The sequence below is a fragment of the Panthera tigris genome, chromosome X, assembly GCF_018350195.1.
Source record: "Panthera tigris isolate Pti1 chromosome X, P.tigris_Pti1_mat1.1, whole genome shotgun sequence".
NCBI lineage: Eukaryota > Metazoa > Chordata > Mammalia > Carnivora > Felidae > Panthera > Panthera tigris.
In genome coordinates, this window is record NC_056677.1 from 62,554,268 (window position 1) to 62,581,139 (window position 26,872).

The window sequence follows — 26,872 nt, forward strand, 5'->3', positions numbered from 1 at the left end:
GAACATGTTATATTGAACAGTGGCTCTTAACCAGAAATACACATCAGACTCACCTGGGGAAGCACACATCTCTGTACTGTATTACAGAAAATTAGGACTCAGTAGGTCTGGGGTAGGACCATGGTATGTTCATTCTGAAAAAGCTCCCGGGGGGATCATGAAGGGAACTCCTCTTTAAAAATCACCACTTTAGAGAATAAGTTAATAACAAGCAAGTTGTGTTTATTAAGAGACATTCCCACTGGTAAGAGACAACAAATGCCCAATACAATAAACCGTGAACTTCTAATCAAATCTATACTCCACAGTATATTATGCTTTATAGTATGATTGGAAGTAGTTTCGGTCATTATGTACAATTTGTTTTGACAATTTAATATAGGAAAGTATTTTTACCACTCTTTGATCTTCTTATAACTTCCTCATAATTATAATGGCTATCCTTCCCCATCCTGAACAATTTCACATAATCCTAAAAAACGCATTATTGCCTCATGAGGTATTCATTTCATTTTCTCCTCTGTCCTTTGAGCACATATATATATGATCTAAAAGAAATAATCTATGTTTTGCAAGGGCCACTAATGCATAATAAATCTTCCTTGGAAAATTCCAGTAAATTTCAAAGTAAGAATGAATCAATAACTGAAGTTAATTGATGGATACAAGAGGATTCATTACACTATACTGTCCAGTTTTTAATGTGTACATTTATATAAAACAGTTTACTTAATTAGAACAAGAGTGCTTGAAATAAGTTTAGAAAAGATTATTATTCTTAGAAAAAGAAAATAAAACATCCTGAAAACTTTTTCCCTTCAGTATCAACCAACCTTTTTGATCGTGACGATCCCGATGATTTGGATTTTTCCGAAGAGCTAGCTCCCTAAACGTGAGAAATAAATTTAAAAGTGAATACAATTATCAAAGAAACATCCCTACAATTAACTATTTCCCTTTACCAAGATCTCTGATATAGTGATATAAATAGTATTACTTTTATGCCTAAAATACTTTTATAAAAGGAACTTCAAAAACTAATTCATTTATTCTCAGGCTTCCTTAGATTAAGATTAATTTTCTGGTTCATTTTTTAAATTAAATTATTACTGTTGAATTTTGTAGGGTAGGTAAGAATGCACTGCTATATCATGATTTTTGCCCAAGTCAACAAAGACAAAATAAAGGTATAGAAGTAATCAGATCACAACAGACAGGGAGTTTTGAGGATGTAAAAAAATGTGTCATTTTCTCTATCCCAACATATGGCACAAAGTACCTTCTATGATTCTCTTTGAGATACTAAATTTACCTTCATTGTGCCAGTAATAATCAGTATATTTCTTGAATTAAATTTTTTATACTAAGTGGAAAAAAATCTCAAAACTATGCCTGGGTATCCCAGGTAAAGGACCTCAGAATGGGTTCCTATAATAATGCTTAAGATACTCTAAATATCCAGTCTTGAGAACTCTCAGAACCATGGAGTCATGTTCATAAACAATCACCTTGAGTGTCACTACTGCAATATAATAACGTTCAAATACCTATCTGTTAGCAAGCCTTTAGTTGTCTAACTTTAGGTATATTGCTAAAGTGAAATACACAACTTTAGGTATATTGCTAAAGTGAAACACACAATAATAAAAACAATGAACACCTTCTAAAAATAAACAACTACCCAAAATGAAGTATCATAATACTTGGGTATAACAATAAACTTAAACACATGCATGTACTAAACAGAAGCAATTTGATGATATACACTCTAGTTATTAATAATTAATAAATATATTTTAAATGTTTCAAATTAGTCTCACCTCTTCCTTGCTGTTTTCCATCATATCTGAGTTATTTCCAGAACCACTGTTTTTTTCTTAAAAGAGAAGAAATAAAAACTTTATTTATCTCTTCAAAGCATCATGAAACAGAACACCAATATCTGCAACTCCGTAAACCCATTCTTCAATCTATGAAGTACAACAGTACTAGTAATACATTATTCACATTAAAATATTCCTAAAAGAAACCTTCTTACACTGTTGGTGAAAATGCAAAATGGTGCAGCCACTCTGGAAAATAGTATGGAGATTCCTCGAAAAGTTAAAAGAAAGTTTTTAAAAAGTTAAAAATACGACCCAGCAATTAATTGTACTACTAGGTATTTACCCAAAGGATACAAAAATACAGATTTGAAGGGGTACATGTACCCTGATGTCTGTAGCAACATTATTAACAATAATCAAACTAAGGAAAAACCCCAAATGTACATGTGTACACACACACACACACACACACACACACACACACACACACACACACACGAATACTACTCAGTCATCAAAAAGAATGAAATCTTCCCATTGACATCAATATGGATGGAACTAGAGTAATATTATGCTAAGCCAAATAAATCAGAGAAAGACAAATACCACATGATTTAACTTCTATGTGGAATTTAAGAAACAAAACAGATGAACACAGGGGAAGGGGGAAAAAGAGAGAGAGAAGCAAACCATAATTCAGAGAATAAACTGAGGGTTGATGGAGGGAGGTGGGTGAGGGATAGGCTAAATGTGTGATGGGGATTAAGGAGGGCACTTGCTATTATGAGCACTGGGTGTTATATGTAAGTGATGAATCACTAAATTCTACTCCTGAAATCATTATTACACTATATATTAACTAACTAGAATTTAAATAAAAATTTAAGAAAGAAAAAAATATTCCTAGAAGAATATTCTCACTAGAATCACTCTCTTATCACACTAACTCCTTCTTAAAAAGCACTAAATTTCTAAAAATAGTAGTTTGGCATCAAAACACTTCCTACTGTAATTTTCTTTTTTTTTAAGTTTATTTATTTACTCTGAGAGACAGAGACAGCACAAGTGGGGGAGGGGCAGAGAGAGAGAGAGAGAGCGAGCAAGAGAAAGAATCCCAAGCAGACTCCATGCTGCCAGCACAAAGCCCAAGGTGTGGCTCAAACCCACGAAACCATGAGATCATGACCTGGACCAAAACTATGAGATCATGACCTGAGCCAAAACCAAGACTCAGACGCTTAACTGAGCCACCCAGGCGCCTCCTTACTGTAATATTCTAAGATATCTTCTCTTAAAAGAAAACTTAACCTCTATCTTCTACTAACAATAAAATCATATTATTTCCCTTCACCTAAGACAATGGAAAAATAACAAACCTAAAGGAAGCAGAGGAAAATAAATAATAAAGATGAGAGCTAAAGTTAATGAAACAGAATTAGGAAAATAAAAATCACTGAAACCAAAAGTTAGTTCTTTGAAAAGCTGAATGAAATCAACACACCTGAATCTAAATTGACAAAGAAAAAAGAGAAAAATTCAAATTACTAGAATCAGAAAGTAAAGAGGGACATTACTATTTACCTTAAAGAAATAAAAGGATTATAAAAAAATATCATGACCAATTTAAGGCCAAAATATTAGATAACAAAATATGGAAAAGTTCCTAAACACACACAAGCTAACAAAACTGACTAAAGAGAGTGTGAATAGATTTATAACTGAAGAGCCTGAATTAGTAATCAAAAAACTACCAACAAAGAAAAAGCAAAGGTCCAGATGTCTTCACCACTGAAATATATCAAGCATTCAAAAAAAGTATTCTTGATGCACCTGAGTGGCTCAGTCAGTTAAACATCTGACTCTTGATTTTAGTTCAAGTCATGATCTCCTGGTTCGTGGGTTTGAGCCCCACATCAGGCTCTGTGCTGACAGTACAGAGCGTGCTTGTGATTCTCTCTCTTTCCCTCTCTCTGGCCCTTCCCTGTTCACACACTCTCTCTCTCAAAATAAATAAACATAAAAAGAAAGAATTTTTTCACAAACTATTCCAATAAAAAAAGGTGGGATACTTCCAATAAAAGAAGTATGGGATACTCATACATGTATATGGAGACCAGTATCATACCAAAACCAGAAAAGTTACCACAAAAAGAGAAATCTACAGAACACTATCACAAATACAGACAGAAAAGTCCTCAACAAAATACTGGCACACTTCAGAATAAAAGACAAGTCTTTCTCCCACAGACTAGGAGAAAACATCTGCACAAGATCTATCTGATAAAGGACTATTATCTAAAAGATACAAAGAACTCAACAATAATAAACAACATGATTAGAAATGGGCAAAGATCTGAAGATATCTTACCAAAGACGGAACACAGGTGTCAAATAAGCATATGAAAAGATACTCTACATCATATGTCATGAAGGAACTAGAAATTAAAACAATCAGATAACACTGCAAAAACAATCAATGGACAAATGCAGAACGCTGACAACACCAAATGCTGGTGAGGATGTGGAGCAACAGGAATTCCCATTTGACTACTGTTGGGAATGTAAAAATGGTACAACCACTTTGGAAGATATTAGGGCAGTTTCTTACAAAACTAACCATTCTCTTATCATATGATCCAGCAATCACACTCCTTGATATTTATTCAAAAAAAGATGAAAATGAAGTCCACTCAAAAACCTGCATATGGTTGCATCTGGGTGGCTCAGTCGGCTAAGTATTCAACTTTGGCTCAGGTCATGATCTCATAGTTCAGGAGTTCCAGCCCTGCATTGGGATCTCTACTGTCAGGGCAGAGCCTGCTTCAGATCCTGTCTCCCTGTCTCTCTGCCCCTTCCCAGCTCTCTCATGCAGGCACTCTCTTGCTCTCGCTCTCTCTCTCAAAAAAAAAAAAACATTAACAATCTGCACACAGATGCTTATAAACACCTTTATTTTACATAAACAACCTTGGTAATTTATATAAACATTTTATAGGTAGCTTCATTCATAACTGTCAAAATACAGAAACAACCAACATATCTTTCAGAAGGTGAATGGGATAAACTAACCGTGGTACACCCAAACAATGGAGTATTATTCAGCACTAAGAAGAAATGACCATGCAGCCATGAAAAGAGATGGAGGAAACAAATGCACATTACCAAGTGAAAGAACCCAATCTGAAGCAGCCAACTATGTGACACTCTGGAAAAGGCAAAAGTATGAAAACAGTGGCTGCCAGGAGTTAAGGGGGAAGGAAGAATGGATAGATGGAACAGAGAATTTTTAGTGCAGTGAAACCAACCTGTATATTATTAGGGTAGATCCATGTCATTACACATTTCTCAAAATCCTTGGAATGTACAACACCCAGAGTGAAATCTAATGCAAACTCTGCATTCTGGGTGATCATGACTTGTCAGTGTAGGTGCATCAATTGCAACAAATGTACAGCTGTGGTGCAGCCTATTGACAGTGGGGGAAGCTGTGCATGTATGGGGAGAAATACATAGGAAATCCTGCACTTTCCATTCCACTTTTCTGTGAACTTGAAACTGCTCTCAAAAGTAAAATCTATTTTAAAAGACCCTAAAAAAAGGGATCATCCTCACCTATCTACAAAATACTCACAGGTTAACACCATACTAAGTGGTGAAAAACTGAATACTTTCCTAAGATCAGAAATAAGAAAGAAAATTCACTCTTGCCACTTATATTCAATATTGTAATGGAGTAGCCAGAGCGAGTTGTCAAGAGAAAGAAATAAAAGGCAGTAAGATTGAAAAGGAAGAAGTAAAACTATCTCTCTTAGGAGTTGACATTATCATATATATAGAAAATCTGTGGAATCCACCAAAAAACTATCAGAACTAGTAAAAGAGTTCAGAAAGATTGAAAATACTAGAACAGGGGCGCCTGGGTGGCTCAGTTGTCTGACTTCGGCTCAGGTCATGATCCCATTGCTCACAGGTTTGAGCCCTGCATCGAGCTCTGTGCTAACAGCTCAGAGACTGGAGCCTGCTTGGGATATTGTGTGTCTCTCTCTGTCCCTCCTCCATTCACGCTGTCTCTCTCTCTCTCAAAATAAATAAATAAACAAAAAAAAAGAAAAATACAAAAATATACAAATATCAATTGTATTTCTATTCACTTGTAAAACATGACCTAAAAATAAAGAAAACAACCCAACTTAACATTAAGATGGCTATACTCCTCAAACTGATCTACCCACCTATGCAAACCCTGTCAGAATCCCAGCTGACTTCTTTCTAGAAATTGACTAGCTCATTTTAAAATTCACATAAAATTAAACAGGAAAAGCCAAAACAACCTTCAAAAGGAAAAACAAATAGGAAGACTCACAATTTCAAAACTTAGTGTAAAACAATTTTAATTAATACAGTGCAATACTGGCTAAAGGATAGACATACAGATCAGTCAGAAAACACTGAAAGTCCAGAAATAAAACCACATATCTATGGTCAACTGATTTTCAATAAGGATGCCAAGACCCTTCGGTGGGGAAATAGAATCTTTTCAACAAATGATGCTAGTAGCATAACTATGTGTCCACATGCAAAAAATGAACCTAGAGCCCTGCCTCACTCCACATACAAAAGTTAACTACAGGGGCGCCTGGGTGGCTCACTCAGTTTAGCGTCCCACTCTTGACTTCGGCTCAGGTCATGATTTCACAAGTTCATTGAGTTCAGATAAAGCCCCACATCCCGCTCTGCACTGACAGACTGGAGCTTGCTTGGGATTCTGTCTACCTCTCTCTCTGCCTCTCCCCCACTTGCTCGCGCTCCCTCTCTCTCTCTCTCTCAAAATAAATAAAAATAAACTTTAAAAAAAGTTAACTCCAAATGCATCAAATACGTAAATATAAAAGCTAAAGCTATAAAACTCTTAGAAGAAAATACAGGGGCAAATCTTTATGACCTCAGATTTAGTAATGGATTCTTAGATATGACAACAAAAACATGAGCAACAAAAGGAAAATTAGATTACTTAGACTTTATCTAAATTAAAAGCTTTTGTGTTTCAAAGAACATCATCAAGAAAATGAAAGACAACCAATAAAATGAGGGAAAAAATTTGCAAATCATATGTTTGATCCAAGTTTCCACTGAAAGATGAACAACAAACTAAATACGCTACATACATATAATGGAATACTATTTGGCCTTAAAAAGGAAGGACAGAGGGGCACCTGGTTGGCTCAGTCGGTTAAGCACCAGCTTTGGCTCAGGTCATGATCTCACGGTTCATGAATTCGAGCCCCACGTCAGGCTCTGTGCTGACAGCTCAGAGCCTGGAGCCTGCTTCAGATTCTGTGTCTCCCTCTCTCTCTGCCCCTCCCCTGCTCACGCTCTGTCTCTGTCTCTCTCTCAAAAGGAAATAAACATTAAAAAGAAAAAAAAAACTTAAAAAATGGGAAGAACATCTGGATACAGGCCACAACACTGATGAACCTTGAAGGCATTATGCTAAGTAAAATAGAACATCTGGATACAGGCCACAACATTGAAGGCATTATACTAAGTAAAATAAGCCAGACACAAAAGGACAAAACCTGTAGACCCCTCCCACTTATAGGAGGAGCCTAAAGTAGTCAAATTCATAGAGACAGAATGTAGAATGGTGGTTGCCAGAGGCTGGGGGAGAGAGGATTGGAAAGTTACTGCTTAATGGGTACAGAGTTTCATTTGATGAAGATGAAACATTCTGGAGATGGATGGTGATGATGTTTGCACAACCATGTGAATGTACTTAATGCCAGAGAATCGTACACTTAAAACTGGTTAAAATGGTAAATTTTATCATAATAAAAAGTCTGGATATATAAAGAATTCTTACAAATCAACGATAAAAAAACAAATACCCAATTAAAAATTGGGCAAAGGATCTGAAAAGACAATTCTCCAAGGAAAATATATACAAATTACCAGTAAGCACATGAAAATATAGTCATCATCAGTCATCAGGCAAATGACAACCAAATCCAAAATGAGACACTACTTCACATGCACTAGGATAGCTAAAATCAAAAAGTCTGATAATATTGTTGGCATAGATACAGAGAAATCAGAATCCTCATATGTTGCTGGTGGGAATGTAAAGTGGTGCAGCCACTTTGGAAAACATTTTGGCATTTCCTCAAAAGATTTAACACAGTTACCATATAACCTAGCAATTCCACTCCTAAGTATGTACTCAAGAAAAATGAAAATATACTGCCATACACAAACATGTTTACAAATGTTTATAGCAGCATTATTCATAATAGCCAAAATGTGGAAACAAGACAAATATCCATGAACAGATCAAACAAATGTCATATAAAAGAACATTATTTGGTCATAAAAAGGAATGAAGTACTAACTAACACATGCTACAACACAGATAAACCTTGAACACATTATACTAAGTGAAAGAAGCCAGTTAAAAAGGACCACATATTATACAATGCCACTGATAAGTCCAAAATAGGGAAATCCAAAAAGAAAGTAGATTAGTGGTGTTTAAGGTTGGGCAGGGGGGGGGGTGTTTCTTTTGAGGTGATACAAATGCTATAAAATTGACTGTGGTGACGGTTACACATATCTGTGAAATACTAAAACTGCTAAATTGTATACTTTAAATGGGTGAATTTTATGGTATATAAATTATATCTCAATAACTGTTAAAAGTGTTATTAGTCATTAAGGAAATGTTTTTTATGTGGTTTCACCCACAACAACATATCACTAAATCTCGACCAGCATATATAAAATTAAAAAGAAACTAGAGGTAACTCCAAATGCTGGTGTGGATGCAGAGAAACTGGATTACTCATACATCGCTTTGGCACTATTAAAATGGTGTGGCCCCTCTGGAAAACAGTTTATAGTTTAGGAGTGTCTTAAACATGTAATCATCATATGACCAACAAATTGCACTCTCAGGCATTTATCCTGGAGATGTGAAAATGTATGTTCACACAAATGTTCACCAGCAGTTATATTTGTAATAGCTCAAATATGGAATCAGCCCAGATGTCCTTTAACAGGTGAATGGTTAAGCAAACTGTAGTACATCCATACCATGAAACATCACTACACTGCAATAAAAAGGAAACAACTACAGATAATGCTACAATGCAGATGAATCTCTAGGGAATTAGGCTAAGTGAAAAAACTGAATCCCAACGTATATATACATAGGATTCCATTTATGTAACATTTTTTGAAATGGAGGACAGATTAGTAATTGCCAGGAATTAAACATAGGTAGGAGTCAGGCTAGAGAGGTTAGCATGATTATGAAAGGACAAGATGAGTAATCTGTGAGGGTGGATACACAACTGTGGCGGGGGTTGGGGGGGAGATTGTGAATTAATCCAAGTAACAGAATTGTACAAAACTTAATAAACCCACACAAGTACAAGGAAAACTGAGGAAATATGAATCAGACTGATAGATATCAATAGCTTGATTATAATAATATAGTTTGGTAAAATATTACCATTATGGGGGCAGTGGGCAAAGTGTATACAAGGGCTCTGTATTAGTTGTTAAAACTGCAAAAAACATTGCACGTGAATCTATAATTTTCTGAATATAAATGTCACTTTAAAAAACTGTCAGAAAACTAGGAATAGAGGGAAACATCTTCAATTTAATAAAGTGTATTTACAAAAACCTTATATAGGGAAAAAATAGTTAACATAGAGGGAGGGAGGCAAACCACAAGAGACTCTTAAATACAGAGAAGAAACTGAGGATGGATAGGGGGTGAGGGAAAATGGGTGATGGGGTATTGAGGAGGGCACTTGTTGGGACGAGCACTGGGTGTTGTATGTAAGCCAATTTAACAATAAATTATATTTTTAAAAAATTTTTTAAATAAAACCCCAAAAAAGATAACTATACAGTTTTATTGGAGAAAGGTTTTCAAGAGTAAGTGTTCTGTATACTTTTTATTTTTTAAGGTTTTCTATTCTAAGATGGATAAATTCTATTAGTCTGTCATCAAATTCACTGACACTTCTATTCCTACCTTTACTCTGTCAAGTACAATGATTTGTTGCTCAAAATTATATTTTTTAGTTCTATAATTTCAAAATGGGTTTTTATAGTTTTTATGTCTGTGCTAAGATTTCCTATATATGTCTGTTCATAAATGTATTTGCCTTTTTGTGCTTGTGCATAGTTTAAAAGCTGCTTTAATATTCTTGGCTGCTAATAGCAACATTTGAGTTGTCTGTAGACTGGTCTCTAATGATTACCTTTCTACTTTAGAACTTCTTCTATTGGATTGCATACTGTTCATTTTGAAAGATACAGTGAAGACACTGCATCCCATTATGTTCCTCCAGACAGTTGATATTTCTATTATTGGGAGATATTAGCTAAAATCAAACCCCAAAATGATTACCCTGTACTAAAAGCAACTAAAAGTTTTCTACTGTTCTTTTTAACCCTACCTGAGCTGCCTGTAATCTGGGCTGCACTTGAATAATTCAATCACAAACATGGTTGGAGTTCTTGCAGCTTCTGGAGCTCCCAATCTGTAGCTCTCTTCTAAATGGAACCTTCCCCTTTTTACAAAAGCTGCTACAGTCTGGCATAAAAAAGGCTCTCAGATCAATGGAACAGAATGGAGAACCCAGAAATGGACCCACAAACGTATGGCCAACTAATCTTTGACAAAGCAGGAAGGAATAGCCAATGGAATAAAGACAGTCTGTCTCTTCAGCAAGTGGTGCTGGGAAAACTGGACAGCAACATGCAGAAGAATGAACCTGGACCACTTTCTTACACCATACACAAAAATAAACTCAAAATGGATGAAAGACCTCCATGTAAGACAGGAAGCCATCAAAATCTTCAAGGAAAAAGCAGGCAAAAAACTCTTTGATCCTGGTTGCAGCAACTCAACACGTCTCTGGAGGCAAGGGAAACAAAAGCAAAAATGAACTATTGGGACCTCCTCAAAATAAAAAGCTACTGCACAGCGAAGGAAACAATCAGCAAAACTAAAAGGCAACCGACAGAATGGGAGAAGATATTTGCAAATGACATATTGGATAAAGGATTAGTATCCAAAATCTATAAAGAACTTATCAAACTCAACACCCAAAAAACAAATAATCCAGTGAAGAAATGGGCAAAAGACATGAATAGACACTTCTCCAAAGAAGACATCCAGATGGCCAACCGACACATGAAAAAATGCTCAACATCACTCACCATCAGAGAAATACAAATCAAAAGCACAATGAGGGGCGCCTGTGTGGCTCAGTCGGTTGAGCGTCCAACTTCGGCTCAGGTCATGATCTCATAGCTTGTGAGTTCGAGCCCCACAATGGGGTCTGTGCTGACAGCTCAGAGTCTGGAGCCTACTTTGAATTCTGTGTCTCCCTCTCTCTCTGCCCCTAACCCACTCGCATTCTTCTCTCTCTCAAAAATAAATAAACATTAAAAAAAATTTAAAAGCACAATGAGATACCACCTCACACCTGTCAGAATGGCTAGCATTAACAACTCAGGCAACAACAGATGTTGGCAAGGATGCGGAGAGAAAGGATCTCTTTTGCACTGCTGGTAGGAATGCAAACTGGTACAGCCACTCTAGAAAACAGTATGGAGGTTCCTCAAAAAATTAAAAATAGAACTACCCTACGACCCAGCAACTGCACTACTAGGTATTTATCCAAGGGATACAGATATGCTGTTTCAAAGGGACACATGCACCCCCATGTTTATAAGAGCACTATCAACAATAGCCAAAGTATGGAAACAGCCCAAATGTCCATCGATGGATGAATGGATAAAGAAAATTTCAGCAATCAAAAAGAATGAAATCTTGCCAATTGCAACTACATGGATGGAACTGGAGGGTATAATACTAAGTGAAATTAGTCAGAGAAAGACAAAAATCACATGACTTCACTCATAAGAGGACTTTAAGATACAAAACAGATGAACTTAAGGGAAGGGAAGCAAAAATAATATAAAAACAGGGAGGGAACAAAACATAAGAGACTCTTAAATATGGAGAACAAACAGAGGGTTACTGGAGGGGTTGTGGGAGGGTAGATGGGCTAAATGGGTAAGGGACATTAAGGAAACTACTCCTGAAATTACTGTTGCACTATATGCTAACTAATTTGGATGTAAATTAAAAAAATAAAATTAAAAAAAAAAAGCTGCTAGGGTCTCTAAATTTCTTTATACCTTATCCAACAAGAATGCAGATTACTATCCAAGTCTTAACTGACACCAATTGAGCTAACTGGCACTTTCCTTAAGGAAAAAAGGCTTAACAATTGGAAATTCACTATTGCTATTTCCTTCTTCCATGTGTTAACTCACCTCCCATTTATGTCTGCTTTTTGTCACTGGCCGTTCCTTCACATAACTGTTTTCAGTATTTTGGTCAGAGTGTAACTGGTATCTGTGGGAAATAATGTGCTTATGCAAATAAGCTAGTCTGCCACCAAACAATATACATCATTTGTAGAAGAGAATTCTAAACAATTCTAAACAATGGTTGGCAAATTTGAAACTAGGTGAATACCATGAGGACTGAGCAAATGAGTATAAAAAATGGAGGATAACAGGGCCAGATTTCTGTGTTGCAGAAAGAAATTAAAATATAAAAAGAGGAAGACTACAATGAAATCTATGGTACAAATTACAATTAAAAGTATCAATATCAACTTGGGGAGAAGATGATATAGAGTAGGAGGATCCTAAACTCACCTCCACCTATGGATACACCTCAATAGCACCCACATCAGTGTAAATAACACAGAAAATGACCCAAACACTGCCAAAACAGACTCTCCACCACAATCATAGAGAATACGCCACATCAAAAGTGATAGAAAGGATGCAGACATGGTCACCAAAGTGACCCGAGACTGCAGGAAGAAGGGAAACTGCAAACACAGAGAAAGGATAAGAGCAGAACCCACACCAGGCTCCCCAGGCATGGGGGACCTGCACTGGAAAGGCAAATCCCCCATGTAACATTTGGCTTGAAAAGGTGAGGAATTTAACATTGTAACTTTTTATAACCAGTGGGCCTCAACACTTTGAACTTTAAAAATCAGCAGGCTTGGCTCTGGGAAAACCAGAGGGCAAGAGGAAACTGAGTCCCCGCCCTTAAAAGGGCCAGCATAACAAACAACCCTGCTGAAATATCACATAGAACCAGCAGTTTAAAAAACACCTGAGGTATACAGGAAGGAGATTTATTTATTTAATAATCTCAGAACCTGCATAGAAGGCACAGGGATCTTTCAGAGACTATTCTAAGAAAAGAATGGGCAGGCACCATTTTCCTCCCCAACCCCCAGTCCAGATATCCGGACACTTTCGGGAACTAGTGAACACCCTTGGGACCAGTGAATACTCTCCACCTAGCTTGCAAACAGCACACCATGCCCTCCACAAGAGTTCTGCAATGTAGCTCCAGGTCCTCTCCAGAGCAGATTAGTGCATAACTTGCTAATACCACGAACCCTACTCACACCACTACCTTTCCTGCCAATCTGCCCTATTTGACACAACCCCAGCAAGAGTCCACCTAGAGTGGCACCATAAAACTGGCATTGTGCAAGCAGACCTAACAGTGGCTAGAACCAATACAAAGTGACTCATGCCCTGGGGAGAAGGACAAATAACCACACAGCCCAGTTCAACTGTGGCACCATCAGAGGGCTGAGGGCAGACAGCTGGCTGATGACAGGCCCTGCACACTGATGTAAGTCTCAGAGGACAACACAAGGAGAGTACTCTGTAGTTGAGTTCAGAGGGTACCCTGCAAATGTCTCATAGCAGGAGCCATTCCCAGACTGGCGCACTGACAACACTGGGATCAAACTCTGCCCATAAGAGGCAAAGGGAGCTTTGCATCTAACTGCACTGAAAAAAAAATGTGGCTCAACCACAACAATAGTGTGCAAACAACATATATACAGGAGACACCCCCAAAACTCAAGGTTCTGGTGAACAGGGGACACCACACTACACAGAACTACAGGACGTCTTCCTTATAAGACCATTACTTACAAGCATAAGATACATTGACTTTCCTAACACACAGAGTTAGACAAAATGAGGAGAAAGAAGAATATGCCCTAAATGAAAAAAAAAACCTGACAGGTAGAGAGGCAAGTGAAATGGAGATAAGCAATATGGCTAATAGAGAATTTAAACAAATGGTCCTAGAGATACTTACTGGAATTGAGAAAAGAGTAGACGATCTCAAGGAGACCCTCTACAAAGAGATAAAATATAAGAAAGAATGGGGGTGCCTGGGTGGTTCGGTTAGGCGTCTGACCCTTGATTTTGGCCCAGGTCATGATCTCTCAGTTCGTGAGATATCGGAGATATCTGCACTAACAGCACAAAGCCTGCTTGGGATTCTCTTGCTCCCTCTCTGCCCCTCCCCCGCTCACATTCTCATTTTCTCTCTCTCTCAAAATAAATAAACTTAGAAAATAAAAATAATAAAGAACCAAGCAGAGATGAAAAACTCAATAACTGAAATTAAAAATACACGAGGAGGGAATAAATAGTACACTGAAGGATGCAGAAAATGGATTAGTGACCTGGAAGACAGAGTAATAGAAGGCAATCAAGCTGAACAAAAGAAAGTAAAAAATTTGAAAAATGAGAATAGATTAAAGGAACTCAGGAACACCATCAAGCATAATAACATTTACATAATAGGGATTCCAGAAAGAGAAGAAAGATAAAATGGGGTAGAAAGTTTATCTGAAGAAATAATAGCTGAAAAATTACCAAATGTGGGGAAAGGAACAAAAATCCAGATACACAAGGCACAGAAAGCACCCCCAAAGTCAACCCAAGAAGGTCTATACCAAGACAAACAGTAATTAAAATGGCAAAAAGTAGTGATAAAGAGAGGATTTTAAAATGAACAGGAGAAAGCAGGTACATTCAAGGGAAACACCATAAGGCTATCAGCTGATTTTTCAGCAAAAACAGTGAAGGCCAAAAGTAGGTGGCATGATTTAATCAAAGTGCTGAAAGGAAAAACCCTGCAAACAAGAATATTCTACCAGCAATGCTATCATTCAGAGTAGGAAACATAAAGTTTCCAGACCAACAAAAAATTAAAGGAATTCATCACCACTAAACCAGTCTTACAAAAAATATTAAAGGGTATAATCTGAGTGGGAAGATTACATCGCAAGTAAGATAAAGAAAAAGAGGAAGCACAAAAGCAGTAAAATTAAGTACATCTATAAAAATCAGTCAAAGGATTCACAAAACAAAAGGATGTAAAATAAGACACCATATATCTAAAACATAGGGGTGGGGAGAAAAAAGTAAAACTTCAGTGCTTTCGGTAGTGGTTCAAAATTAAGCAACCACCAACTTAATATAGACTGCTATATGCAGAGGATGTTATATATAAACATAATGATAGCCACAAATCAAAAGCTGGTAACAGATACGCAAAACATAAAAAGAAAGCAATCAAAGCACATCACTAATGAAAGGACGCAAACAATGAGAGAGCAAGAGAAAAAAAAAAGACACAAACAACCATATAACAAATAACAAAATGTCAATAAATACATACCTATTGATAATTACTTTGAATATAAATTGACTAAATGCTCCAATCAAAAGAAATCAGGTAACAAAATGGATAACAAAGCAAGATCCATCTGTGTGCTGCCTACGAGAGACTCATTTCAGACCTAAAGACACATGCATGTTGAAGGTGAATGGATGCAAACATTTATTATATGAATGGAAGGGAAAAGAAAGCTAGGGTAGCAATATTTATATATGTCAAAATAGACTTTAAAACAAAGACTGTAACAAGAGACAAAAAAGGACATAACAAGATCATGAAGGGAAAAATTCAACAAGAAAACGTTAACAATTGCAAATATGTATTAACCCAACATGATAGCATCCAAAAGCACAAAGCAGCCAATAACAAACAAAGGAGGTAACTGACAGTAACACAATAATAGTAAGGGACTTCAACTCCCAACTTACATCAATAGATAGATCATCCAAACAAAAAATAAAATCAGAAAGCAACCAATGGCTTTGAAGGACACACTGGACCACATGAATCTAACAAGTATGTTCAGAACATTCCATCTTAAAACTACAGAATACAGATTCTTTTCATATACACATAGAACATTCCCCACACAACAGATCATGTGTTAGGCCACAAAACAAGTTTCAAAAACATCAAAAAGATGGGGACGCCTGGGTAGCTCAGTCAGCTGAATGTCTGATTGTTGATTTCAGCTCAGGTCATGATCTCAGTTTGTGGGTTCAAGTCCGGTGTCAGGTTTTGCACTATCAGCACAGAGCCTACTTAGGGTTCTCTCTCTCCTCCTCTCTGTGCCCCTCCCTCACTAGCGTTATCTATCTCAAAATAAATAAGTAAACTTAAAAATAAAAGATGAAGTCATACCATGCATCTTTTCCAAACACTATGAAACTAGAAATTAACCACAAGAAAAAAAACTGGAGAACACATAAACACATGGAGATTAAATAACATGCTAATAAACAATAAGTAGGTCAACCAAGAAATTAAAGAGGAAATAAAAACAAATGTAAATAAATGAAAATAAAAACACAATGGTCCAAAATCTTTCACATGCAGCAAAAGATGTTCCAAGAGGAAAGTTTATGGCAAAACAGGCCTACCTTAAGAGGTAAGAAAAATCTAAAATAAAAAACCTAAACTTATACCTAATGGAGCTAAGAAAAAAAAAAAAAGAATCACAAATGAAACCCAAAACAGGTAAAAGGAAGGAAATAAAAATAAGAGCAGAAACAAACAAAAAAGAAACTAAAAAAACAATACAACACATCAATGAAACCATAAGCTGGTTGTATGAAAAGATTAACAAAATTGATAAACCTTTATCCAGACTCATCAAAAAATAAAGAGAACTCAACATTAGAAAAGAGGAGAAATAAAAAAGCAACTGAACAGAAATACAAAGGATTAGAAGAGAATAGTATGAAAAAGTATATGACAACAAATTCGTACAACGTAGAAGAAATGGATAAATTCCTAGAAACATATAACCTCCCAAAATTGAATCAGGAGAAGTAAAACTGAATTTGAGAAGACTGATTACCAGCAGTAAGGTTGAATCAGTATTCAAAACACAACCAACAAACAAAAGTCCAGGACCAGATGATGTCACAGGTGAATTCTACCAAACATTTAAAGAGTTTAGGTGCACCTGGGTGGCTCAGTTGGCTGAGCATCTGACTTCGGCTCAGGTCATGATCTTGCGGTCCATGAGTTCGAGCCCCGCCCTGGGCTCTGTGCTGACAGCTCAGAGCCTAGAGCCTGCTTTGGAGTCTGTGTCTCCCTCTCTCTCTGCCCCTCCCCCACGCATGCTCACTTTCTCTCTCTCTCTCTGTCAAAAATAAATAAACATTAAAAAATAATAATAAAACAATAAAGAGTTTAATACCAGGTTACCCAGGTAGCTCAGTTAAGCGCCGACTATTGGTTTTGGCTTGGGTCATGAACTCACAGTTTTGAGTTAGAGCCCCACATCGGGCTATGTGCTAACATTTCGGAGCCTGCATGGAATTCTCTCTCTCCCTCTCTCTCTTCCCCAGCCCCACTTTCTCTCTTTCTCAAAATAAACTTTAGAAAAAATTTTGAGGGACACCTGAGTGGCTCAGTCAGCTGAGCATCTGACTTCAGCTCAGGTCATGATCTCATCGCTCATAAGTTTGAGCCCCGCGTCAGGCTCTCTGCTGACAGCACGGAGCCTGCTTCGGTTCCTGTCTCCCTCTCTCTGCCCCTCCCCAGCTCGTGCTTTCTCTATGTCTCAAAAATAAATAAAAACATCAAAAATGGGGTGCCTGGGTGGCTCAGTTGGTTAAGCGTCCAACTTTGGCTCAGGTCATGATGCTGCGGTTTGTGCGTTCGAGCCCCACATCAGCCTCTGTGCTGACAGCTTGCTCAGAGCCTGGAGCCTGCTCCGGATTCTGTCTCCCTTTCTCCCTGCCCCTCCCCCGCTCACACTCTGTCTCTGTCAAAAATAAATAAACATTAAAAAAAATTTTTAAAGAGTTTAATACCTATTCTTCTCAAACTATTCCAAAAAATAAAAGAAAGCAAGCTTCCAATTTCATTCTATAAGGCCAGTGTTAACTCTGATACCAAAACCAGATAAAGATACCACTAAAAAAAAGAACTAAAGGCCAATATCCCCACTGAACATAGATGCAAAAATCCCTCAACAAAGTATTAGCAAACTGAATCCCAATAATACATTTAAAAATTCATTTACCATGATCAGGCAGGATTTATTCCTGGAATGCAAGTGTGGTTCAATATTCACAAATCAATTAACATGATATATCACATTCACAAGAGAAAGGATTAAAAAATATGATAATTTCAAAAGATGCAAAAAATGTCTGACAAAGTACAACATCCATTCATGACAAAAATCCTCAACAAAGTAGCTTTAGAGGAAACATACCTCAAAAATAACAAAGGCCATTTATGAGAAACCCGCAGCTAACTGTGGAAAGAACTGGGAGCTTTTCCCCTAAGGTCAGGAATAAGACAAGGATGCCTTGCACTTTTATTCAACATAGTACAAGACGTCCTAGCCAGGGTGCCTGGGTGGCTCAGTTGGTTAAATGTCAGACTTCAGCTCAGGTCACAATCTCAGTCTGTGAGTTCGAGCCCCGCGACGGGCTCCGTGCTGACAGCTCAGAGTCTGGAGCCATCTTTGGATTCTGTGTCTCCCTCTCTCTCTGCCCCTTCCCTTCTCATGTTCTGTCTCTGTCTCAAAAATAAATAAAAACATTTTAAAAAATTAAAAAAAGAAGTCTTAGCCACAGCAATCAGACAACAAAAAGAAAGAAAAGGCACCCAAACTGTTAGGAAGAAGTAAAATTTTCACTATTAGCAGATAATAGGATACTTTCTAGAGGAAACCCTAAAGACTCCAACAAAAAAACTACTAGAACTAATATAAGAATTCATTAAAGTCTCAGGATACAAAATCAATCTACAGAAATCTGTTGCATTTCTACACACTAATAATGAAGTACAAAAAAAAAAAAAGATTAAGAAAATAATCCCACTGACAATTTTACCAAAAACAAGAAGATACCTAGGAATAAACCTAAACAAAGAGTTAAAAGATCTGTACTCTGAAATCTACAGAACACTTATGAAAGAAGTTGAAGAGGACACAAAGAAATGGAAAAACATTCCATGCTCATGGAATGGAAACAAATATTGTTTTTTTTCCCCAAGTTCACACCAGATGGGTAACGTGCCAAGGTGGTAACAAAGGTTTAGGGGAGGCACATGCCACACAATTGTGTGAACACCCAATCATCATGCTTATGAACTACAAAAGGTTCCAGAACAAATACTATTAAAATGTCGATATTACTCAAAGCAATCTACACGTTTAATGCAATCCCAGTCAAATAACCAAGAGCATTTTTCATAGAACTAGAAAGAACATTCCTAAAATTTGTATGGAACCACAGAAGTCCCTGAATAACTAAAGCAATCTTGAAAAAGAAGAACAAAACTGGAGGTATCACAACCCCAGATTTCAAGACATGCTACAAAGCTATAGTAATCAAAAACAGTATGGTACTTCCATAAAAACAAATACATAGATCAATGGAACAAGACAGCCCAAAAATAAATCCAAGATTATATGGTTGATTAATTTTCATATAAAGTAGGCAAGAATATGCAATGGGAAAAAAAACAGCCTCTTCAACAAATGATAATGGGAAAATTGGACACCTATATGCAGAAGAATTAAACTGGAACACTTTCTGATACCATAAACAGAAATAAACTCAAAATGGATTAAAGACCTAAATGTGAGACCTGAAACTATAAAAATCCTAGAAGAGTGCACAGGCAGTAATTTCTCTGAGATCCACCATAACAACACTTTTCTAGAGGTCTTCCGAGGCATTTGTTTCCTGTGTAATACAATCACACAGAAAACAAAAGCAAAAATAAACTATTGGGACTACATCAAAATAAAATCCTTCTGCAGAGCAAAGAAAACAATCAACAAAACTAAAAGACAACCTACTGAATAGGAGAAGACATCTGAAAATGACATATCCAATAAAGGGTTAATATACAAAATATGTAAAGAACTTACACAACTCGGGACACCTGGGTGGCACAGTTGGTTAAACGTCCAACTTTGCCTCAGGTCATGATCTCACAGCTCATGAGTTCGAGCCCCACATCGGGCTCTGTGCTGACAGCTCAGAGCCTGGAGCCTGCTTCAGATTCTGTCTCCCTTTCTCTCTGTCTCTCTCTGTCTCTCTGTCTCTGTCTCTCTCTCTCTCTCAAATACATAAACATTTAAAAAGTGTTAAATTTTTAATGTTTTATTTATTTTTGAGAAAGAAACAGAGTACAAGCGGGGGAGGGGCAGAGAGAGAGAGAGGGAGACACAGAATCCAAAGAAGGCTGCAGGCTCTGAGTTGTCAGCACAGAGCCCAACACGAGGCTCGAACTCATGAACCACAAGATCATGACCTGAGCTGAAGTCAGATGCTTAACTGATTGAGCCACCCAGGTGCTCCAACATTAAAAAAAGTTTAAAAAAAAAAAAAAAGGACTTACACAAATCAACACCAAAAAAAAAACTACACAATAATCCAATTTTTTAAAATGGGCAGAAGACACGAACATACATTTTTCCAAAGACAGAGATGACCAACATGAAAAGATGCTCAACATCATTCATCATCAGGGAAATGCAAATTAAAACCACAATGAGATATCACCTCACACCTGTCAGAATGGCTGAAATTTAAAACATGAGAAACCACAAGTGTTTGCTAGGATATGAAGAACAAGGTACACTTGTGCACTGTTGGTGGGAATGGAAACTGGTACAGCCACTATGGAAAACCATATAGAGGTTCCTCAAAAATTAATAATACAATCACCATATGCTCCAGTAATTCCACTACTGGGTATTTACCAAAAAAATATGTAAAAACACTAACTTGAAAAGATATGCACACACCTATGTTTATTAGAGTATTATTTAAAATACCCAATATATGGAAGCAACCCAAGTGTCCATCAATAGATGAATGGATAAAGACAATGTGGTATGTATATACAATGGAATATTACTCAGCCATAAAAAAGAATGAAACCTTACCATTTGCAACAACATGGATGATCTAGAGGGTATAGTATTAAGCGAAATAAGTCAAAGACAAATACCATATGATTTCACTCATATGTGGAACTGAAGAAAACAAAGAAAAAAAGTGACAAACAAATGACTCTTAAACATAGAGAATAAACTGGTGTTTACCAGAGGAGAGATGGGTAGATGAAGTAAGTAAAGGAGATTAAGAGTACTCTTAATGTAAGAATTGTGGAATCACTATATTGTACACCTGAAAATAATATAAAACTGCATGTTAATTATATCAGAATTTAAAAATTAATTTAAAAAATAAAAATGTCAAAATCAACTTATGAAAATAGAATACATATATCCGCTTTCTCTGTGAGAGGGCCTGGAAGCAAAGACGTCCTGGTGGCAATAAGAACATCATATAACCAGATGTTGGTTTCTAAACACATTATCTCATTAAAATGAACCAGAACTCCTTGGAGAAATAACTGATTCTTGGGTTAGGAAAAAGACAATGCAAAGTAAACATTCAACATCTCATAAGGGCAGAAAGTAATGAAGTGCTCTAGAATGAGGACTTTTCAAAAGATCAGCGGAAGCCATACAGAAGGGGCTCCCACTGGCCAACAGTGATACAAAAGAGCACTGAAATAAATAATGATGGGGCACCTGGGTGGCTCAGTCAGTTAAGTGTCTGACTTTAGCTCAGGTCATGATCTCACAGTTCATGGGTTTGAGCCCCCCACCAGGCTCTGTGCTGACAACTCAGAGCCTGGTACCTGCTTCGGACCCTGTGTCTCCCTCTCTCTCTGCCCCTCCCCTACTCATGCTCGCTCACTCGCTCTCTCCCAAAAATAAACATTAAAAAAAGTTTAATGATAGAATTATTCTTGGCAAAGAAAGAAATTACTACATACTAATATAATCAAATGAAGAGAGAATGGCATGTAAAGCCCTCCCTTATAGTAATATACCATCTAAAACATAGAAGTATAGATTATCAGCATTTGGAACTCACCAAAGTAATACATCATTAGCAGAGAATCATGAAGGGATACTGTAGTATGCATAATTTCTACAAATGGCCCCCCAAAATTTCATGCCCCACAATATCCAGAATCTGTGAATGTGAGGAAACGCTACTTCCATGATTGTGCTATATAAAATGACACAGCTGGCCTTAAAAATTGGAGGCGGGGGGCACCTAGGTGGCTCAGTCAGTTAAGCGTCCAAGTTTGGCTCAGGTCATGATCTCACAGTCCGTGAGTCCTAGCCCTGCATCAGGCTCTTTGCTGACAGCTTGGAGCCTGGAGCCTACTTCGGATTCTGTGTCTCCTCTCTCTCTGCCCCTCCCCTGCTCACACTCTGTTTTTCTCTCTCAAAAATAAATAAACATTAAAAAAATTGGAGGGAGGGGTGAAAGGGATTTGGCTAATCACATGAGTCCTTAACAGTGGGGAAAATTCTCCAGATGGTGGCAGAATTGACAGAAGAAGTAAGCAGAAGAGTTAGAGAGATACAAATCATGAGAAAGTCTCAACATGCTGTTGCTACCTTTGAATATGGAGGGGGTCATGTGAGAAGAAATACAAATAGCCTTAAGAAGCTGAGAGGATCTTGTCCAATGACCACCAAGAAATGGGAACCTCAGAAGTACAACCACAAGGACTTGAATTCTGCCAACAATCTGAATCAGCACAGAAATGGATTTTCCCACAGAGCCTTCAAAAAGGAATACAGTCTTTATGTTTTTAAGTTTATTTATTTATTTTGTGAGAGACAGAGACATAACATGTGAGCCAGGGATGGGCAGAAAGAGGGAGAGAGAGAGAATCCCAAGCAGATTCTGCACTATTAGCACAAAGCCCAATGCAGGGCTCAAACTCACAAACTGTGAGATCGTCACCAGAGCTGAAACCAAGAGTCTGATGTTTAACTGACTGAGTCACCCAGGCACCCCAGAAAGGAACATAGTCATTTTTTTTTATGTTTATTTATTTTTGAAGGAGAGAGAGAAAAAGAGTGTAGCAGGGGAGGGGTAGAAGAGAGAGACACAGCCTAAAATTTTTTTAATGTTTATTTATTTTTGGAAGAGAGAGAGAAAAAGAACATAGTCTTAATGACACTTTCACTTTAGCCCTGTGACACCCTGGGCAGAGACCAGAAAAGGTCACTGGACTCCTGACCACAGAAATGTGAAATAATACATTTGGATTATTGGAAGCTGCCATGTTTGTGTTAATTTGCAACAGAAAACACATAAATTAACTTTTGATGATGAAAAAGAATACCTAGTTTCACAGTAATCTCCTACAAATTACTTATTAGTTACAAAGGAATAAATCATTAAGTTTACAGTGGATTAATCTAGCAAATCAACCATAACAAAGTATCCTAAGTTAACATCACCAATAAAAGAAAAAAATTACAGGGGTGCCTGGGTGGCTTAGTCAGTTAAGCATCTGACTTCATCTCAGATCATGATCTCACAGTTTGTGGATTCAAGCCCTGTGTCGGGCTCTGTGCTGACAGCTCAGATCTTGGAGCCTGCTTCAGATTCTGTGTCTCCCTCTCTGTGCCCCTTCCCCTCTTGCGTGCTGTCTCTCTCTCAAAAATACATACTATTTTTTTTAAAAAGTGTTATAAAAAGAAAAAAATTACAGGGGCACCTGGGTGGCTCAGTCGGCTAAGCATCTGACTCTTGATTTCAGCTCAAGACATCATGGTTCATGGGTTTGAGCCCTGCATCAGGCTCTGTGCTGATAGTGGGGAACCTGATTGGGATTCTCTGCTTCCATCTCTCTCTACCCCTCCCTTGCTTGTTCTCTCTCTCTCAAAAATGAATAAAAACTTTAAAAAAAAGAAAAAATTACATCATGTGTCTTGTGAGATGATGTATTGACAACAACACAGCACCACCTACATAGTAACCTTGACCAAAAAAATAAATAAATAACTTGAATCTACCTATTCAGACAAATTCACATCAAGGGTCACCAATGTAATAGACCTTTGCATTTCAAAATGGTCACGGTTACAACAGAGAAATGGTTTTAGATTTGAAAAGACTAAAGAGACCACTATACACAATATGTTATCTTCAAGTGGATCCTTGACTTGGGAGGAACAACTTATCTATAAAAACTGTTGGGGCAATTTTTGAATTAAGAATAGGGACTATGGATTAGATAACACTACATATTTAGTTTTACCCACCTACTTACCCTTCCCATTATTATTCATTAATTTCTGTATTTTGGTATTGCCATTTCAAATTATTTTCCTTCTGATTAAAAAAAAGCCTTTAGTATTCCAACTAGTGTAGGTCTACTAACATGGAGTTCTCACTTTTTTTCTATATTAATTTCACCTTTACTTTTGAAAGACGTTTTCACTGAATATAGAGTACCAAGATGGCAATTATTTTCATTTGGTACTTTAAAGTCATGTAGCTTCTATCATTCATGTATGCTATCACTGTTATTGCTACTCCCTTTAAAAGCAATGAATTTTTTCCTCTGCCTGTTTCTAAGTTTTTCTCTTGGTTTTGTTGTTGTTGTTGTTGTTTTGTTCTTTAGGAGTTTAATTTTCTCTCCTTTTGGAACTCTAATTATATGGTTAACTTCTCACTGTGGTCTACCTCTACTATACTTTTTGTACCAATTTTATCTGTGGTGCACATGCATGTATATGTGTGTGTATGTGTGTGTGTGTGTGTGTGTGTGTGTATTCAGTTCTTCTATATGTAGCTACCCATGAAAACATGAAAATAAGTTATCATCACATGATACAGGATACTTTTAAAAAGGAGAAAAGGAGGGACAAATGAGATGTTAAGTCTTATTTATACAAAAAAATATACCAATTCTACTCAGAAGTTATCAAACATAAAAATTTAACTCAATACACAAACAACTGCTAAGATAATATATTTCTATACTGCTCCCGCCTCTTCTAATATTACCTATTTTTCATAGTGACATTTATCACCCACTCTAGAAGACATCTCCATTAGGCATAAAACCATAAGTACATCATTCTCTAAGCACCTATAACTACACAACCTACATTTTATTTATCTAAATTAAAATCTCCAACATCAGGAGCACCTGGGTGACTCAGCTGGTTGAGCGTCCTGACTCTCGATTTCTGCTCGGGTCATGGGATCAAGCCCTGTGTTAACACAGAGCCCACCTGAGATTCTCTCTCTCTCTCAAATGAAATAATTCTCTAATATCAGATATTAGCTAAATACTAAATACATAACAGCTATTAAAGCTTTTGCTAGCTTCTCCCTCCCAAAAATGAATGGAAAATAGACTAGAAGATATTGCATATTATTTTTCAATTTACCTGTGCTTTGGTTCATCACAAGTCTTGGAGGAGAACTTGTTTCTTCAGATTCTTCTGATGAGTGTGCAAGGAAGTCATGAAGCTTCTGCACCAATGTATTCAACTTGCTTTCACTATTAAAACAAAAAATTTAAAGAACTTCCTTAATTAGCTTGTCATGTATTTAATCAAGTGTAAGGGTCTAACAAACTGAAAACATATCTATACTGTAAGTTATCTGAAAGAAAGCATATTCAATATAAAAGTTAAAAAAATGAATGTTAATTATTTCAGTAAGGATTTGAAAAATGAACAACCCAACCTACTTTATACTTACCCAGGATCAAAATATAATTTAAGGAAAAAGCTGATGAGATTTTGCTCTACATCATTTAGAATAATAATTGAGTAATGTATCGAATATATTTACTAAACACTCCCTGGAAAGCTTCTACAGTTTTTTTGTTTATCATTCTGTCTTCTGCTTGTCACAGAATAATTGTATAAATGACACAAAGATGAATAAAATTTAAAACAGGACTTAGGAGAACTCACAGATTCCCAGGGAAATATTTATGCAGCTTAATTGTTACAGCATATCCTGCTAAGTTATATAATAGGTACATCTGTAATCCAACAGTTATACAAGTTAAAAGCTTAAAAAATGCACAAAAATAAACATGTACCCCAATTCTAGTATGTTTTCCTAAACTTTTAAAAGAGGAAAAATAGATAAAACTCACTTCATTGAAATTTAAAACTTTTGTGCATTAAAAGATAGCATCAAGAAAGTAAAGAGAAAATCCATACAACTAAAGAAAACTATCTTCAAATCATATATCTGAAAAGATATTAATAGCCTTTTATATAATATATATCCTTTAATAAGACAATATATATCCTTTAAAATGCTTTTTATGCTTTTAATAAAGAATTTTTACAATTAAAACAATGAAAGAAGACCCAATTTAAAAATGGGCAAGGACTTAGATATACATTTCCCCAAAGAAGATATACAAAGGGCCAGTAAACACATGAAAAATGCAGGGGCACCTGGGTGGCTCAGTCGGTTAAGAGTCCAACTTCGGCTCAGGTCATGATCCTGTGATTCATGTGTTTGAGCCCCATGTCAGACGCTGTGCTGACAGCTCAGAGGCTGAAACCTGCTTCAGACTCTGTGTCTCCCTCTCTCTGCCTCTCCCCTGCTCATACTCTGTCTCTCTCTCTCTAAAATAAATAAAACATTTATACACATGAAAAATGCTCAAGATTATGAGTCATTAGGACAATGCATTAGGTGCCTGGGTGGCTCACTGGGTAGAGCTTCCAACTCTTGATTTCGCTCAGGTCGTGACCTCACAATTTGTGAGATCAAGCCCCGCATCTGGGTCTGCAATGACAGCACACAGCATGCTTCAGATTCTCTTCCTCTCTCTATGCCCCTCCCATGCACATGCACACACTCTCTCTGCCTCAAATAAACATTTTTTTTAAAAAGGAAAATGCAAATCAAAACCA

At 36.9% G+C, this 26,872-nt stretch overlaps 1 protein-coding gene and 1 non-coding gene across 4 annotated transcripts in view; both read right to left on the bottom strand.

Annotated features, from left to right (window-relative positions):
• The window catches only part of ATRX (ATRX chromatin remodeler), a 311,883-nt gene that overhangs the window by 239,413 nt on the left and 45,598 nt on the right, over positions 1-26,872 (bottom strand). For all 3 annotated transcript variants that reach the window (XM_042974749.1, XM_042974750.1, XM_042974748.1), the window contains 3 exons: positions 25,376-25,488; positions 1,821-1,876; positions 834-886 (listed from right to left, as the gene is read on the bottom strand). In XM_042974749.1, the coding sequence (XP_042830683.1) occupies positions 834-886; positions 1,821-1,876; positions 25,376-25,488 (222 nt within the window). The remainder of the gene's footprint in view (positions 1-833; positions 887-1,820; positions 1,877-25,375; positions 25,489-26,872) is intronic.
• LOC122235631 lies at positions 19,136-19,240 on the bottom strand. The gene has a single exon (XR_006213671.1). It is a non-coding gene; the product is annotated as a small nucleolar RNA U13 (small nucleolar RNA).